Raw genomic sequence first — 13,968 nt, forward strand, 5'->3', positions numbered from 1 at the left:
GGGGACAGCGAGTGTTTCCACACCCAGTCACTTTTCTAGCAGCTGCCCCAGGGAGACCTGCCAGGACCAGGCTGAGCCCTGTCACCTCATCCTAGTTGTGGTTGTGTTCTTAGTTGGTTCTGACTCGTGGTGACCCCCATGTGTAGAGAATAGAATGGGTCAGAAGCAGATTGCTTGGCCTGTCTTTTGAGCATAGAGCTTTAGAAAGACCCCTCAACCAGACCGACTCATGACAAGAAATTTGGAAGACAGCTACCTGACCTAGCAAATGGAAAAGATCCATATTTGTGCCCCTTTCAAAGAAAGATGACCCAACAGAATGTGGAAATTATTGAATAATAGCATTAATATCATGCTGACGATCATTAAAAAACAGTTACAGTAGTACATCAAAAGGGAACTGCCAGAAATTAAAACCGGATTCAGCAGAGGATATAAGATGAGGAACATCATTGTTGCTGTCAGAATGGATCTTAGCTAAAAGCAGAGAATTCCAGAAAGATGTTTACTTGTGTTCACAATTAACTGTGCCAATCCTAACAAACGATGGATAAAATTGAGAAGAATGGGAATTTCAGAACATTTCATTGTGCTCATGCAGAACATGTACTTAAATCCAGAGGCAGTCATTCAGACAGAACAAAGATACTGTGTGGTTTAAAATCCAGAAAGGTGTGTGTCAGGGTTGTATCATTTCACCATACTAATTCAGTCTAAATGCTCAGCAAATAATTTGAGAAGCTTGACTTTATGGGGGGCGGTTGGGGGAGTGGCATCAGGATTGGAGGAAGGCTCTTTAAACACCTGTCCTATTCAGTTGACACAATTTTGTTACTGAAAGTGAAGAGGACTTGAAGCACTTGCCGATGAGGTCAGAGTATAACCTTCGATATGGATTACAACTCAATGGAGAGAAGACCACAATCCACAAAGCTGAACCAGTAGGTAACATCAGGATTAACAGAAAAGATTGACATTGTCAAGGATTTCGTTTTACTTGGCTCCACAATCAAGTTGTGGGGTTCATGGAAGCAGCAATCAGAAATCAAATGAAGCATTCGAATCTGCTGCAAAAGGCCTTGTGAGCAAGAACCTGTCACTTTGAGGAGTATGGTGCACCTAACCCAAGCCATTGTATTCTCATATACATACAAAAGCCTTAAAATAAATAAAGACCAGAAGAGAATGGACGTGTTTGGATTATGGAATTGCCAGAGTACTGAAATTACCACAGACTTCCAGAACAAAATCTTTTAGAAGTACAACCAGAAGGCCCCTTAGAGGCAAGGCTGGTGAGATTTCATCTAAAATATTTTGGATATATTATTAGGCAGGAAGGTGCCCTGGTGGCACAGTGGTGACAAATTGGGCTGTAAGATCAGCAGTTCAAAACCACTAACCCATTGGGGGAGTAGGATGAGGCTTTCTACTCCCATAAAATGAGTCTCAGGATTTGGTTTCTGTCCAGTGCACCCACGGGGCAGTTCTGCCCTGTCCCGTCGGGTCACTGTGAGTCAGAATGGACTTGATGGCAACGAGTATTGCGGTTTTCTCAGGAACACACAGTACTTGGAGAAAGATATCAAGCTCTGGTAAAGAGTAGAGGGTCAGCAGAGAGAGAAGCCCTTCATCAAGATGCATTGGCACAGGGGATGCTTCAATGGTGAGGAGGGTGCAGGCCCGGGCAGGGGTTCACCTTTGTACACAGAGTGTCTACGATTTGAAACCCACTGGCATGTAACAGCAACATTGGGGGAAGTGCGTGTATGGATGCATACAAGGACGGAGAGGTCTCTGGGTTTTCTCATGCTTCTTTGGGGGCTGGGTGTGTTGAGAACATCAGGGAAGAACATACATACCCTTTTGCAGTGTTTTTTATGTTTTCACAATGTTTGACTTAACTAATAGTATGTGCACTGGGGGCAGGTGGGGAAAGTAGGGCAGTGGTGTGGAGTGGTTCTGTGGTGGAAGTCTCACCTTCTTGTGTGTCGGATACAAAAAGGCTTTTCCCCAGTTTGTCTCCCTCAAATATATGCCAAACCTAAGAGGCTGCTTGACAGCACATGGTGGGAGGTCAGATGCTTGGAGATATTCTCCCTGAAGGCGTTCAACCGTTCAAAGCAATCAGACCCTATCATCTTGTCCTGCCATTATTGAGGCTCACTTCCTGCTGTTAAGGACAGTGGCTTGCTTTCCTGATGTAGCACTCAGAGCAAGTCAAGACAGCAGCTCAGGACCATCCAGGTTAGGCTGCCATCATGAATCCAGGATCTGCCCATCTTGTCACATGTGTACCCCTAATCCCTCCTCTTCCTATTGCGTGTACACCTCTAGATCATCCCCCTCCCATTGCCCTATTCCCTATGGTACAACCCCTTCCTGTGACGTATGTCGTTACCTGTAATCAGGGGGCTTGCTCGCTATGCCCCCCCCCCCAAAAAAAGTATATATATGCCTTTGCTAGAAATAAATCTTTCTCCTCCCTCTCCTATGCCCTCGCTCTGTGTGGACCTGGCTGCTGATGATCATGAACACCCAGGAGGTGAGCATGCTACCGTAAAATGTGTCTGACTCTCTTATTGTACTCTCCTATCTTCTATGACTTTACTAAGAACTCTATGCATTATAACTGTACCATTGCTCCTACAGACCTGTTATATTGTCAGGGGCTGGCTACCCTGACACTTGTGGGAGACCTGGGTTTGATTTCTGTCACCTGTCGGTGGAGCTTGCCCATAGCTTTGTTACAGCACAGCTTTCCGTGGTGCTTCCAGATGAATACAGACTAGAAAGAAAGGCTGGGGATCTCTTCCCAAAATCAGCCAATGAAAACACTCTGATCGCAGCACCCCAATTTTCTTGTTCCTAGATGGCCATGAATTGGGGGCCATTTTGAGACAGCTACCAGCAACATTTTCTACAATGGGATTTGGAGTGAGCTGTGGCCACCAGGATCCCTGTCATACGGACTACGGGGTGAGAAAACCATTGTCACCCCACAGCCCCCCAGGGCACCAGTGTTCAAAAGGCAGGCGGAAGGGAGATGCGGGAAGGGTGGAAATATGGAGGTCAGGCTACAGAAGACCTGGGACTGGCAAGGATGCCGGGAACCCACATGAACATTTTAAATAAACAGACAGCTCTTGCACCCAACGTATTTCCTTCCAAGCAGTCTGCTGAGAGCCAAAATACTTAATTCCATATAGGACTTGGTGCTATAATGACAAGGACTCCTGTTCGAACCCTCAAGTTAACTATTTATTCTTTCAGGAAAAAAATAAAATAAAAAGTCAGAATCAGGAGGCCACTGCCCTTAAAATTTGGCCGACAGCTAGGCCAAAAAAAGATGCTAAAAAGATTGGGATGTGGACGGCAGCGTGGCAAAAATGAGGCTCAGCGTTTTAAGGGTAGGGAACAAGTGACTTGGACGCACAGACTCTATTTATTTGACAAAGAAAATGTCCCTAGCGCACTGAGTGGAGGCGCAGGGTTAGCGTCCGCCTCAGCTCTTCTTGCGCAACTGGTTGTACTGCGCGCGGCCCAGGATGGGCTCCATGACGCTGGGTCGGAAGAAGCTGTCGCTGACCCTGCGCTTGGGCTTCTCGCGAGGCACCACCGGGAAGCCCGAGCGTGACCCGACGGGTGTCCCCAGCTTGTCTTCCACACCCGGGCAGGCGGGCGCGCTCAAGCCCTGCGCGCTGCGCAGAGTGCCACGGGACTGATGAGCCAGGAGCGGGGAGGACTCCGGGCTGGTGGCAGGGACCCCAGACCCCCGGCGCTCGGCTTCGCTGGGTGGGTTGTCAATGTCCCGGAATTCGCTCTCTGGCTCCATCAGTGATAACCTAGGGAGCTGAGGGACTGGCTGTCACATTAGGGTCTCTGCTTGGCCCCCGTTCATGGCCTCTGCCCCATCACCTCCCAGACTTGGCCCCCTTCAACGGTGGGTCACAGGCTCAGGTGATGGGCAGGGGACGCAAGGGTGGAATGCGCTCTGAAGGTCTCCACAGGGCAGGCCCCTCAGGAAAGGTGAACCAAGCCCCTCCCAGTTTCCGGGTCCAGATCCCTCAGTGGTGGGGACAGCAGTTCTTAATGATGGAATTCCTGGGGCCAGAATTAGAGACCGAGCTTGCAGAACATTGCCAAACCCCGGGTCAGGGTACCCTACTCAGTCCAGTTTGGGGGCCCTCTGCTCAAAGTGATCAGACTGACTGCCCAGACCTCTTGGTGGGAATGACTGACTGACTAGCTCAGCCCTCTTACAAGGGGGTCTCTTCCCCTGCCCAGCCTCCCAGAGTTGATTTGGGAAGGTCATGGGCTCCCTAAAAGGGATATCAGCATCCCTTGGGTTTGGTATTGGGGATGGAACAAGAATGGGACAGTTGTTGTCCCCTGGGACTTAGAGTCTACCCCTCCAAGCCCCCTGAAGCTTCCTTCCAATCCCTTCCCAGGGAGCAGCAGGCAAACCTGCCTGGTCCTCCCGCTGGGAGCTGGAGAGGGTTGGGCCCCTGAAAGGAGGCTCCTTCACCAGCATCTGGAGAGAGCAGGAGAAGCCCTGGGCTTCTTTCCTCTTGATGCTGGGAGGGGCCTTAGGCACAGTCAAGGCCCCATCACAGCAGTCTTCCTGGGGCACTGGGGATTATAGGAGGGTTCCCAAGGGCACACTGCAGACCCTTCTGTCACATTTACTCTTTCCATCCTGATCCAGTCCCAAGGGGAGAGGGAAGGCTGGCCCAGGGTAGGACTCACCGGCACGTAGTGCACCACGGTGTCCACCACGTTGTCTGTAACTCCCTTCAGGGCATCGGACAGGGACATGGCCCTCTTCTTGGTCGAAGAGACAGTCTGGGAGGCAGGTGTACGGTGCAGCAGCCGCCCCACCATGCCCATCACAGCGGCAGGCGCCCATGTCACGGCCGAGAAGCTGCTGTGGAAGGCTGCCCACACCGTGTGTGTCACCCTGCCCAAGAGGCCTTCAGAGCCAGGCAGGGCTGTCACCTGGGGGCCAGAGCAGGGTCAGTCAGTGCCACCTGCAGCAACTCTCGGGCCCTCTGTCCCCACTGCTAGCTCTGTTCCCAGAGCTACAGGGGAGATGGCACGGACTCTGAAAAATAAACAAGATCTCTCTAGGCCTGAGTCAGCATTAGTTGGGTGGTTTTGGATAAGTTGTCTTCCCTCTCTGAACTTCAGTTTCTTCCACTGCACAATGGGAAAATCATCTCTGCCCTGCCTGACCCTACTGGGAGGGTCAGCTGGGAGAATGACACAGAAGTCTTTTGTTAGCCCGGGCGGGGGTGGGGGGAGGTGTTGCACCCGTGCACCATGTCCCTGGGGCGGAGCTTCTTGGGTCACCCTGTGCCTTTCTCAACCCTCTCACTTTGTCATGGCTTGCAGGCCCTGCCCATGCCTGCATCCTCCTTCCTGTCTCTCACCTCATTCAGCTTCTCTTCCTCTTCTGCATTGTCATCCTTCTCCTCCTCCTCTGTCTCCTCCCCCTCGGTGTCTGTCTGGTCATTGTGATCCTCCTCCTGGGTGGCGGTGAGGTTGTGCAGCCAGGGCACCCGCACCTCACTCTGCCGCCGGGACACCACCTGCATGGCCGCTGAGGTGCTCCACTGGGCCAGGCTGCTCTGAGGACGGCAGGACCACTGGCTTCAGCACCATCGCCCCAGCGGCCAGACTCTTGCCCGAGTGTGGGACTGAGGGGAGCTGAGCCTGGCCTCAGCGGGTGATTCATGGAGAACCCAAATACTCCTACATGCACACACGTTTAGTATACAGCTCCGTGCGTTTTTACCAACATGCGTCTGGTGCACCACCACCCAGAAGATCACACAAACTCCCAGCCTCCCTCTCCCCAGCAAGGGGATCACCATTCTGACTTCTGTAGCGTTAGATTAGTTTTGCGTATTTTGTGAATGTTGTGTACATGACATCATGAAACGTATAGTAATTTATGAATAGCGTCTTTTGCTCAACATTCTGTTGTGAGAGTCATTGGGTGTGTTGCATATAGGAGGAGCTCCTTCCTATTTCATTCCTGTGATACTGTACAGCAGGGGTCCTCAAACTTTTAAAACCTGGGGCCAGTTCACTGTTCTTCAGACCATTGGAGGGCTGGACTATAGTTTAAAAAAAACTATGAACAAATTCCTATGCACACTGAATGAATAGGGTGTTAAGCAGGACAGGCAGTGGCGGCAAAAACACCTGGCGGGCCAGATAAATGTCTTTGGTGGGCCGCATGTGGCCCATGGGCTGTAGTTTGAGGACCCCTGCTGTACAATGTAATTATGCCACCATTTAGTTAACCATTTTGCTGTTCATGAACATTTGTTTCTAGGTCTTGGCTAAGGATGAAGCAAATAGGAACATTCACTGTCACTCAGTCGATTCTGATTCATAGCGACCCTATAGGACAGGGTAGAATTGCCCCTGTGGGTTTCTGAGACTATAACTTTTTACTAGAGTAGAAAGCCTCATCTTTCTCTCTTGGGGCAACTGGTGGTTTCGAACTGCTGACCTGTGGTTAACAGCCCAACCATTATGCCACCAGAGCTCCTGTCTACTTGTCTTCAGGGGGTAGACAAAGATACTTGTTTCTGTGGGGTTTACATCCAGGCATGGATTCTCTGGGTCACCATGTAGATAAGTGTGTGTGTGTGTGTGTGTGTGTGCGCTAACTTTAGCAGACATTCCTGGCACATCTTTAAAGGATGAAAAACAATCAAGTGTCCCATGGGAGGCAATACTAAGCTGGTGCTCACACAGACACAGCTTGATTCATTCAGCACCTCTAGGTATCCCTTATGGAGCCCTGGTGGTACTGTGTTGGTTAAGTGTTAGACTGCTAACTGGAAGTTCAGTGGTTCAAAGCTACCAGTCACTCCTTGGGAGAAAGATGAGGCTTGTAGCTTTGGAAACCCTATATACTATAGTAGACAGGGTTGCCATAAGCCAGAGCTGACTTGATGGCAGTGCCTAGTTTCTGCCCCCACCATTATATGTACTGTCAATGGTATCACACAGTGGACGCTACCCAGTGTGAGATGGCAGAGCAGGGCAGGAGGGTTAGCCTTGGCCCTCAGTGGTAAATAACCCTGGTGCTGGCCAAAACCAAAGTAGCAGAGGACAAAATGGAGCACCTTGGCCTGCTTCCCCACCAGAGCCACAGCATGCGGTGCATAGTAGGTTCAAATGACTGATGATGCTTTTAAAGTATCATCCAAACGATGGCTGAAAAGTGGTTGTCTTATTGGCTAAACTTTTATGTAGTCTTTACTTCCTTTGTGTGGACTTAGTTTCTTATGAAAGTCCCTTATGAAAAAAACAACAACACCCACCTCACTTTGCTGAAGTACATGGAGAGGTAGGGCCAGTGTAGAGAGGCAGCTTTTTCTTAAGTGTAGTGGGAGTACACTATAGAAGGATCTAGAGGGGAAGCCAGGGTACACGGAGCCAGATGGGGTTCTCTATGGGGTTTGTGCTTTGTTTACTTCAGGGTGATACTCCATAGTGCTAAGAGGAGTTACAAGAGATGAGTTTCTGCTTCCACGTAGGAAGGGGTGGGGGCCACCACAGCAAGAGGCCCACTTGGGACAGAAGCTGGGTAAGGTGCTCCGAGGAAGCACAGATGAGACAGAAGTGGGTATCAACCATCCTAACAAGCTCAGCCTGCCCTTAAGTTCTCACCTTGTGGACACGTCCTCCATCCCTCTGATGGCTTCTTGTCTGTGAAACTAAAGTTCTGAGAGCCAGGTTGGCCGACAGAATGTCCTCTGGGCAGCAGAGAGAGCTAAGCCAGGGACAGTGAGGAGCAGGAGGTAGAGGCTGTCCACAGGTCAGCCAGGCTGGAGGCCTGTCAGTGCTCAAGGCCTTTACTCACCAGAGTCGCCACACCTGGGACCCACATGGCTGCAGCATGACCCTGCTTCAGTGCCCAGGCTGTGGTCTGAAAGGTTTGCTGGGAGAGGGTGTTGGCCAGGGCACCAACCCTCTTCATCAGGCTTGGCTTGCCCTTGGCAGACTTCTTCTGGGCCCTCGGGCACCCAGGACCAGGGACTGGGTAGGGTTTGGAGGAAAGAAGGGGAAATTGATCAAAGAGGGCCTGGAGAAATGGGGGTTGTATCCAGGGCTAGAAAGCAGCATGAGAGCTCACCACAGACTCATTAGTAATTGGGCAACTCATTTTCACCACTTCCAGATTTGGGGAGGAGGCTAAATGAGTAGGGGTCTGACAATCCCACGAGGCCTTCTCCTTTGCAGAGCCCAAAGCCACATCTGGGGGGCCCCCCGGCTGCCTCCTGTAATTCCGCCAGGACGGGGCTCCCTGTCCTCACCCCAGCAGTAGATACCTGACTCATCCTTGGTTGGAGGGAGGAGAAACTCTACCATCTTTTCCACGCTGCCCAGGGCCAGGTCAGCCCCTCCAGAGGCCAGCCGGCCAGCTCGGGTGTTGGCAGCAAATTCGGCCGTGTCTTTGGCCACTTCCCAGGCGAGCTCGCAGCTGGCCAGAGCGGCCCCCAAGACCTTGTCTGAAGTGTTTGTGATGGGCACACTGATGCTATTCCTGGCTGTGCGAAGGCGGCTGGAGATGGTGTCCTTCAGCTCAGAGGCAATCTGGAGGGGTGAGGGGCAGCGTGTGGGTCCTGCAGGCCCCTGAGCCCAGCTTCCAGGAAGGCCTTTTTCATTCTAAGACGACAGCCCCTAAAGCCACCTCCTTGGCCATCCTGTCTTGACACCCTAATGCACACTGGCATTTTCTGTGTCCCCTGTCCATCTCAGAGAACATAGATCATATGCCATCTGCACTTGTGTTAGTTTATGGATATAGAGGAGCACGGGTGACAGTGGGGAAGCCCTCAGCCGCTGCTAACCAAGAGGTGGGTAGTTCAGACCCATCTGCTCTGTAGGAGAAAGATATGGCTGTCTGATGGATTAACAAAGAACCAAACTCATTGCCATCAAGTCAGTGCCCCTGTGGCTTTCTGAGAGTTTACGGGAGTAGAAAGCCCAGTCTTTGTCCTGAGGAACTGCTGGTGGCTTCAAACCATGTGGATCACAGCCCAATTAGTAACCACTATACCACCAGGGCTCCTTTTAGATCAATGGAAGCCTAGGAAAGCCCATGGGAAAATTCTACTCTGTCCTATAGGATCAACAGGAGTGGACGTCAACTTGATGGCAATGGGTTTGGGTTTTGGTCTGGATGGACTTCACCTTGGCTTTCTTTTTTGTTGTTGTCTTTCTCTCCTATTAATCTGGAAGCTCCTATGGGACAAAGACATGCCCTTTATCTGGACACTGGGGGCAAGGAGCAAAAGCCTCAAGGCCAAGTGGAGCCGCGCTCCTGTGTCCTGCTCTTAAGGCTGCAGGGCCCACCACTGGTTTTCTCATCTGTGGAATGGGAATCAGCACCCCTCTCCCAAAGGGCTGATGCGAGGATTAGATAAGAGGCTCTCTACGTGGCATGCTGCGGCTACTGACCCAAGCATGGGTCAGGGAATGCTTGTGGGAGGGGAGGTGGCCCATGAGATGGATGAGGGCAGGGACTGAAGTTTCTTCCCCAAAGCTCCCTCGGGGGCCTATATGGCAACAATCTAATAACTGTGTATGCAGATGAAGTGACCCTCTTTGTCACAGGGTCCACAAAGGGTTGGACTTTGGAGACATGGAGCTACAACCCTGGGATCCTGACAAGTGCGACCCATGATCTTAGGGGGTTGTAGTCACCCAGTGATCCAGTGAGAGCTCACTGAGGTCCAATCCCAGAGCCCATGCCAGGAAGGCTCCTTGCAGCCCAGGTGTACACAGGGGGCTGGTGGGCTCCAGGCTGGATCCAAAAGCAGCCCCTCCCAATGGTGATTGTTTCTGTCCTCCATCCAGCATAGATTTGGGAGCCCCTTCCCCACCATCCTTGGAGAACTCTCCAGCCCCTCACTGGAGAAAAACACAGACCAAAGGGAACTTGCTTTGGTGAGGGGAAAGGGGCAGCGTGCGGGGTGTGAGTGTGGGGTGATCGGGAGGCGGGGGCGGGGAGAAGGAAACCCAGCCTGCAACCCTGTGGACAGGCAGCCCTTTCCATCTGGGAGGGCATTTGCCAGAGAAACAAAAAGACTCACAGCTACACATCAGCTCCCCTCCCTGAGCTGGGCTGTCGGGACACGAGAGGAGGGAGCTTACCTTTTCGGGGGGGTACTGGAGGGCCGGGATCTTTTCCTCCAAGTGGTCCAGGCCCCGGCAGGCCAGCTCATTGGCAGCTGTGACTGGAAGCAAAGGGCCATTTGGGGGTGAATCCCGCACCCCACTGTAAGTATCTCACAGCATTCTCTGGGCCCAGGGAGGAAGGAGCCTTGCAGCCTCCAAAGCATCTTTCAACCCAAGGCCTATTGCCATCTTTAGTGCTTACCCACTGTGACTCGGTGAGTGAGGATGGTCTTTTCTATCTGTGTGGGGGCTCTCGAGTTAGTCACGCCTACACTCAACCCCAGTGTTGGCAGTGTGTGGCTCCCAGGAAGACACAGCTTATCCAAGCCAGAGGCACCTGGTTCTCACAAGGAACCTAACAATGGTGCCTAGCCTGCAGGCCTGTGGGGAGGTGCAGGAGATAGAAATGTGTGAAACCAAGAACTACAGATTCTCTGGTTCTCCTCCCTCTGCTCTGACCAGTAACCAGGAGCACTGGGCAAGTGCTAGGGAGGAGAACGGAGGTGTGAGTGTGGGAGGCAGTGGGGCCCTGGGGCTGGGCCTTGTTGGGCTAGGCCTGGGCCTTGGGTCTAAAGGTGACAAATTCCCAATCACAGCCCATCCAGGGCCCACACCCTCCCTGGCCTTTCTTTTAACCACTCTGTTCCAAGAATAGGGGGCTTGAACAGGGTCACAGGGAAGAAAAGGGAGTTGCCTTTGTCTCAGGTCAAGCAGTAGAGAAAATGCCTCCAGAGACCCTGCCCAGGAGCTGGACTTCAGAAAGCCCGTAGGAAAATTCCATTACTTTTCATCTGGTTTTCTATGAACTTGTGTATGTTTTTTCCCGAGAGAGCTTACTTTTCCTCATGAGATGTTTTGAGCAGCACAGTGCACGTGAGTTGGCCGTCTTCTCTTTGGACAAAGTGAGGCTCTGGGAAGTTAAGGAGCTTGTGGGCAGCACAGCTGGCCCAGGGCCTGGCGTTCATCTTCTGTTGGCTATGCAGAATCCTCAGATACCCAGCATTCTCTAATTAAAATGGTGGAGGTCCTGGTCTACTTAGCTCGGTCAGAATTTCCCTCAACTCTGCCAAAAAGCCTTGAAGACCATATTTTCAAATGAGGCAGAATAATTAGAATGAGATGGAAGTGAGGTGGAAGATAGGGAGGTGAGGGGGTAAGGCCCACATGGACTCTCTGCTGCACCTACCCCACCCCACCTCCCGCCAGTCACAAGCTGATAGCATCCCTCTCCTCTGCTCCAAGCCTTTCCAGGTCAGCCTTAATGCTCGCTGTCTGCTTTTGTACCAGAGTCTGCTTGTTCCTATTGCTGCTGCTGCTGCTGCTGCATTAAGCTCAGACAGGCTATGGCCTGGGGATTCCCACTGGGGGCTCGCCCGTACACCTTTGCTTATCCCTACACCCTCTGCCAATTCTTTGGCTCATACTTGCCATCCTAGGAAAATGCTTTGGCAGACCAGGTAATGGGTAAACAGGTGGGCAGATAGGCGGACACACAAGGTACCAGGAAATTCGACAGACTAGCAGGCAGGAGTGAGCATCAGTGAACAGGCAGGCAGCTTGCAGGACGCCACAGGACTCACACTGGGTGGACAGCCTGCGGACCACTGGTTCCATGCTCCAAGCAGCCAAGTTGCTGGCACCCTGCACGCCCTTCTCGTAGGCATTGCACACAGAGGCCACCAGGGGGTGGGCTTCCTTGGTGCTGGTATAGGTCTTCTGGAAACACTCGCAAGTGCCGCTCACCACTGGCAGCTGCAGGACCCTCTGCAGAACGTTCTCCTGCTCCTGGTATAGAAGGGAGGGAGACATTTTAATCAGCCTGCCTCCCTGTTCCTCGTCCAGGAGGGCAGCCCCAGGGCCAGGGAATTCATTGATGGGAATAGGGTGAATCCAGCAATCTGGGAGAACGCAAGGCCAGAACGTGCTCTGGATACCCCAGTGCTGGTCAGGGATCCCACAAGGGAAGTTGAGAACCAGTCTCCCATACCCTTCCGGTCATGATCCAGGCTCTACTGAACTGCCAAGGCCATCTGAACTCCAAGGGCCAAGCCTACCTCACCTTCCATCCAATCCCAAAAACTTCAATCTACCTACTCCAAATTACAGGGGCAGCAGCATCCCTGTCCAGAGTTGAGTTTGCTCGGGATTGGTGAGTCATCCAAACATTTCCTTGGCCGTTCTGGGATTCTGTCTTCCTGCCTGTGTAAACTGGCCCCACTGCATAGAATGCCCACCTGCCCTCCCATAGACCTTTCTGCCGGCTGAAGTGCCATTCCCATTGGACACAGCTCGACCACCACCCTCCTGACTCTCTTCCCTCACAGCCACCCCTTCCTTTCCTGAGCGCCTCTCCATTTGTCATACTCTGCTGTGACTGTGGATACTTGTCTGACGCTTACAGTTGATGGATAAATTGCCGAGCCTTTGTCATCCTCTGTATCCTCAGTGCTTGACAGAAAGCCTACCCATAGTCATGTTAGGTGAATAAATGAATAGCACTCAGGAATAGTAGGATGGCTAAGCACGGATTTGCCTGCCCACCTGCCCCCACATCACAGAATCTCAAGTCTGCAGGGGGACTTTGAAGCAAGAATCCTTTCCACTGGGTCTCTGTTAGACGTGTTTTGAATGCCTCCTTTGATGGGAGCTCACCCCTCACAGAGTGGCCTGTATCTTTGTTGGACAGCTTTGCTGGACTGGTCTGTCTCTACCCAGGGCTCCACCCCCTGACCTTTGGAACAACCCTGAGAAAATCAATTTCATCATTCAGGAACTTCATATACTCGCCTACTGCCCGTAGAGTTGAATCTGACTCATAGCAACCTTCCAGGACAGGGCAGAACTGTGCTTGTGAGTTTCTGAGACTGTCAATCTCTGGAGAAAACAGCCTCATCTTTGTTCCTCAGAGTGGCTTGTGGATTTGAACCACTGGCCTTGTGGTTTGTAGCCCAATGCCTAAACCACAGTGCAACTAGGGTTCCTTGCATTTTACATATTTAAAACCAGTCCCTCGGAGAGTCCTACTACGTGCTAACTGGTTCCAGTTCTTAGTTTGTGAACAATCTGATTTGGTGATGCCTCTTCTGGACACTATGCAGTCTGGAGCTGTCACTCTTAGAACCCAGCACTGGCACGTGAAGACAGTGCTTTAGGAATGGCCTGCGTATGTGGCTATAATGGAATATGATGTCACTGCTCCTAGTAACCTTTGTGCTCTTATTGATGGATCTGCATTTGGGCAGTAGCCACATCATTAAAATTCGGGGTGCCTGCAAATCTTAGTGAAACAAAAACAAAACAACCCTGGTCTTTGAGTGAAAGCATGTGGATTCTAGCCACATGGAGGAAAACATTATTTTCTCAGTGTCAGTCTGCTCTGGACACTGGTCTGGGTAATTTTAACAGCCAATCAGCATTATCATTACCCCTTTACTGATGAGGAGATAGACTTAGAGATGGTAAGTGACTTGCCCAAGATCACACAACCAGTAAGGGGCAGAGCCAGGCTTCCAGCTCCGGCTTTAACTGGCCTGATATCTGGAGTTTACTTCAAAGTAATTCAAGGGGGGCAGTGGATGGGTGAGGACGAGGCAGGATTGGCCATGGGTTATGGATGTTTGGGGCTAGTGAAGGGTGCGTGGGGATTATGTTCTGTCTATTCTGATGAATGTTAAGAATTTTCTCAATTACAAAGTTAAAACAGAAACCTCTTTAGGTCTGACACAGTGCAAGCCCTCTTTGTGGCTTTGAATACGGCAGTGCTAT

The 13,968-nt window shown here is 51.5% G+C and overlaps 1 protein-coding gene across 1 annotated transcript in view; it reads right to left on the bottom strand.

Moving 5' to 3' along the window:
- Window positions 1-3,408: 3,408 nt before the first annotated feature.
- The window catches only part of PLIN1 (perilipin 1), a 28,587-nt gene continuing 18,027 nt past the window's right edge, over window positions 3,409-13,968 (bottom strand). The window contains exons 3-9 of the mRNA XM_004709878.2: window positions 11,784-11,988; window positions 10,180-10,262; window positions 8,352-8,616; window positions 7,883-8,058; window positions 5,430-5,627; window positions 4,747-4,995; window positions 3,409-3,850 (exon numbers count right to left, since the gene is read on the bottom strand). Coding sequence (XP_004709935.1) covers window positions 3,503-3,850; window positions 4,747-4,995; window positions 5,430-5,627; window positions 7,883-8,058; window positions 8,352-8,616; window positions 10,180-10,262; window positions 11,784-11,988 — 1,524 coding nt within the window. The 3' untranslated portion in view covers window positions 3,409-3,502. The remainder of the gene's footprint in view (window positions 3,851-4,746; window positions 4,996-5,429; window positions 5,628-7,882; window positions 8,059-8,351; window positions 8,617-10,179; window positions 10,263-11,783; window positions 11,989-13,968) is intronic.

Source organism: Echinops telfairi, unplaced genomic scaffold, assembly GCF_000313985.2.
Source record: "Echinops telfairi isolate 266 unplaced genomic scaffold, ASM31398v2 ScPeMD7_7409;HRSCAF=8447, whole genome shotgun sequence".
NCBI lineage: Eukaryota > Metazoa > Chordata > Mammalia > Afrosoricida > Tenrecidae > Echinops > Echinops telfairi.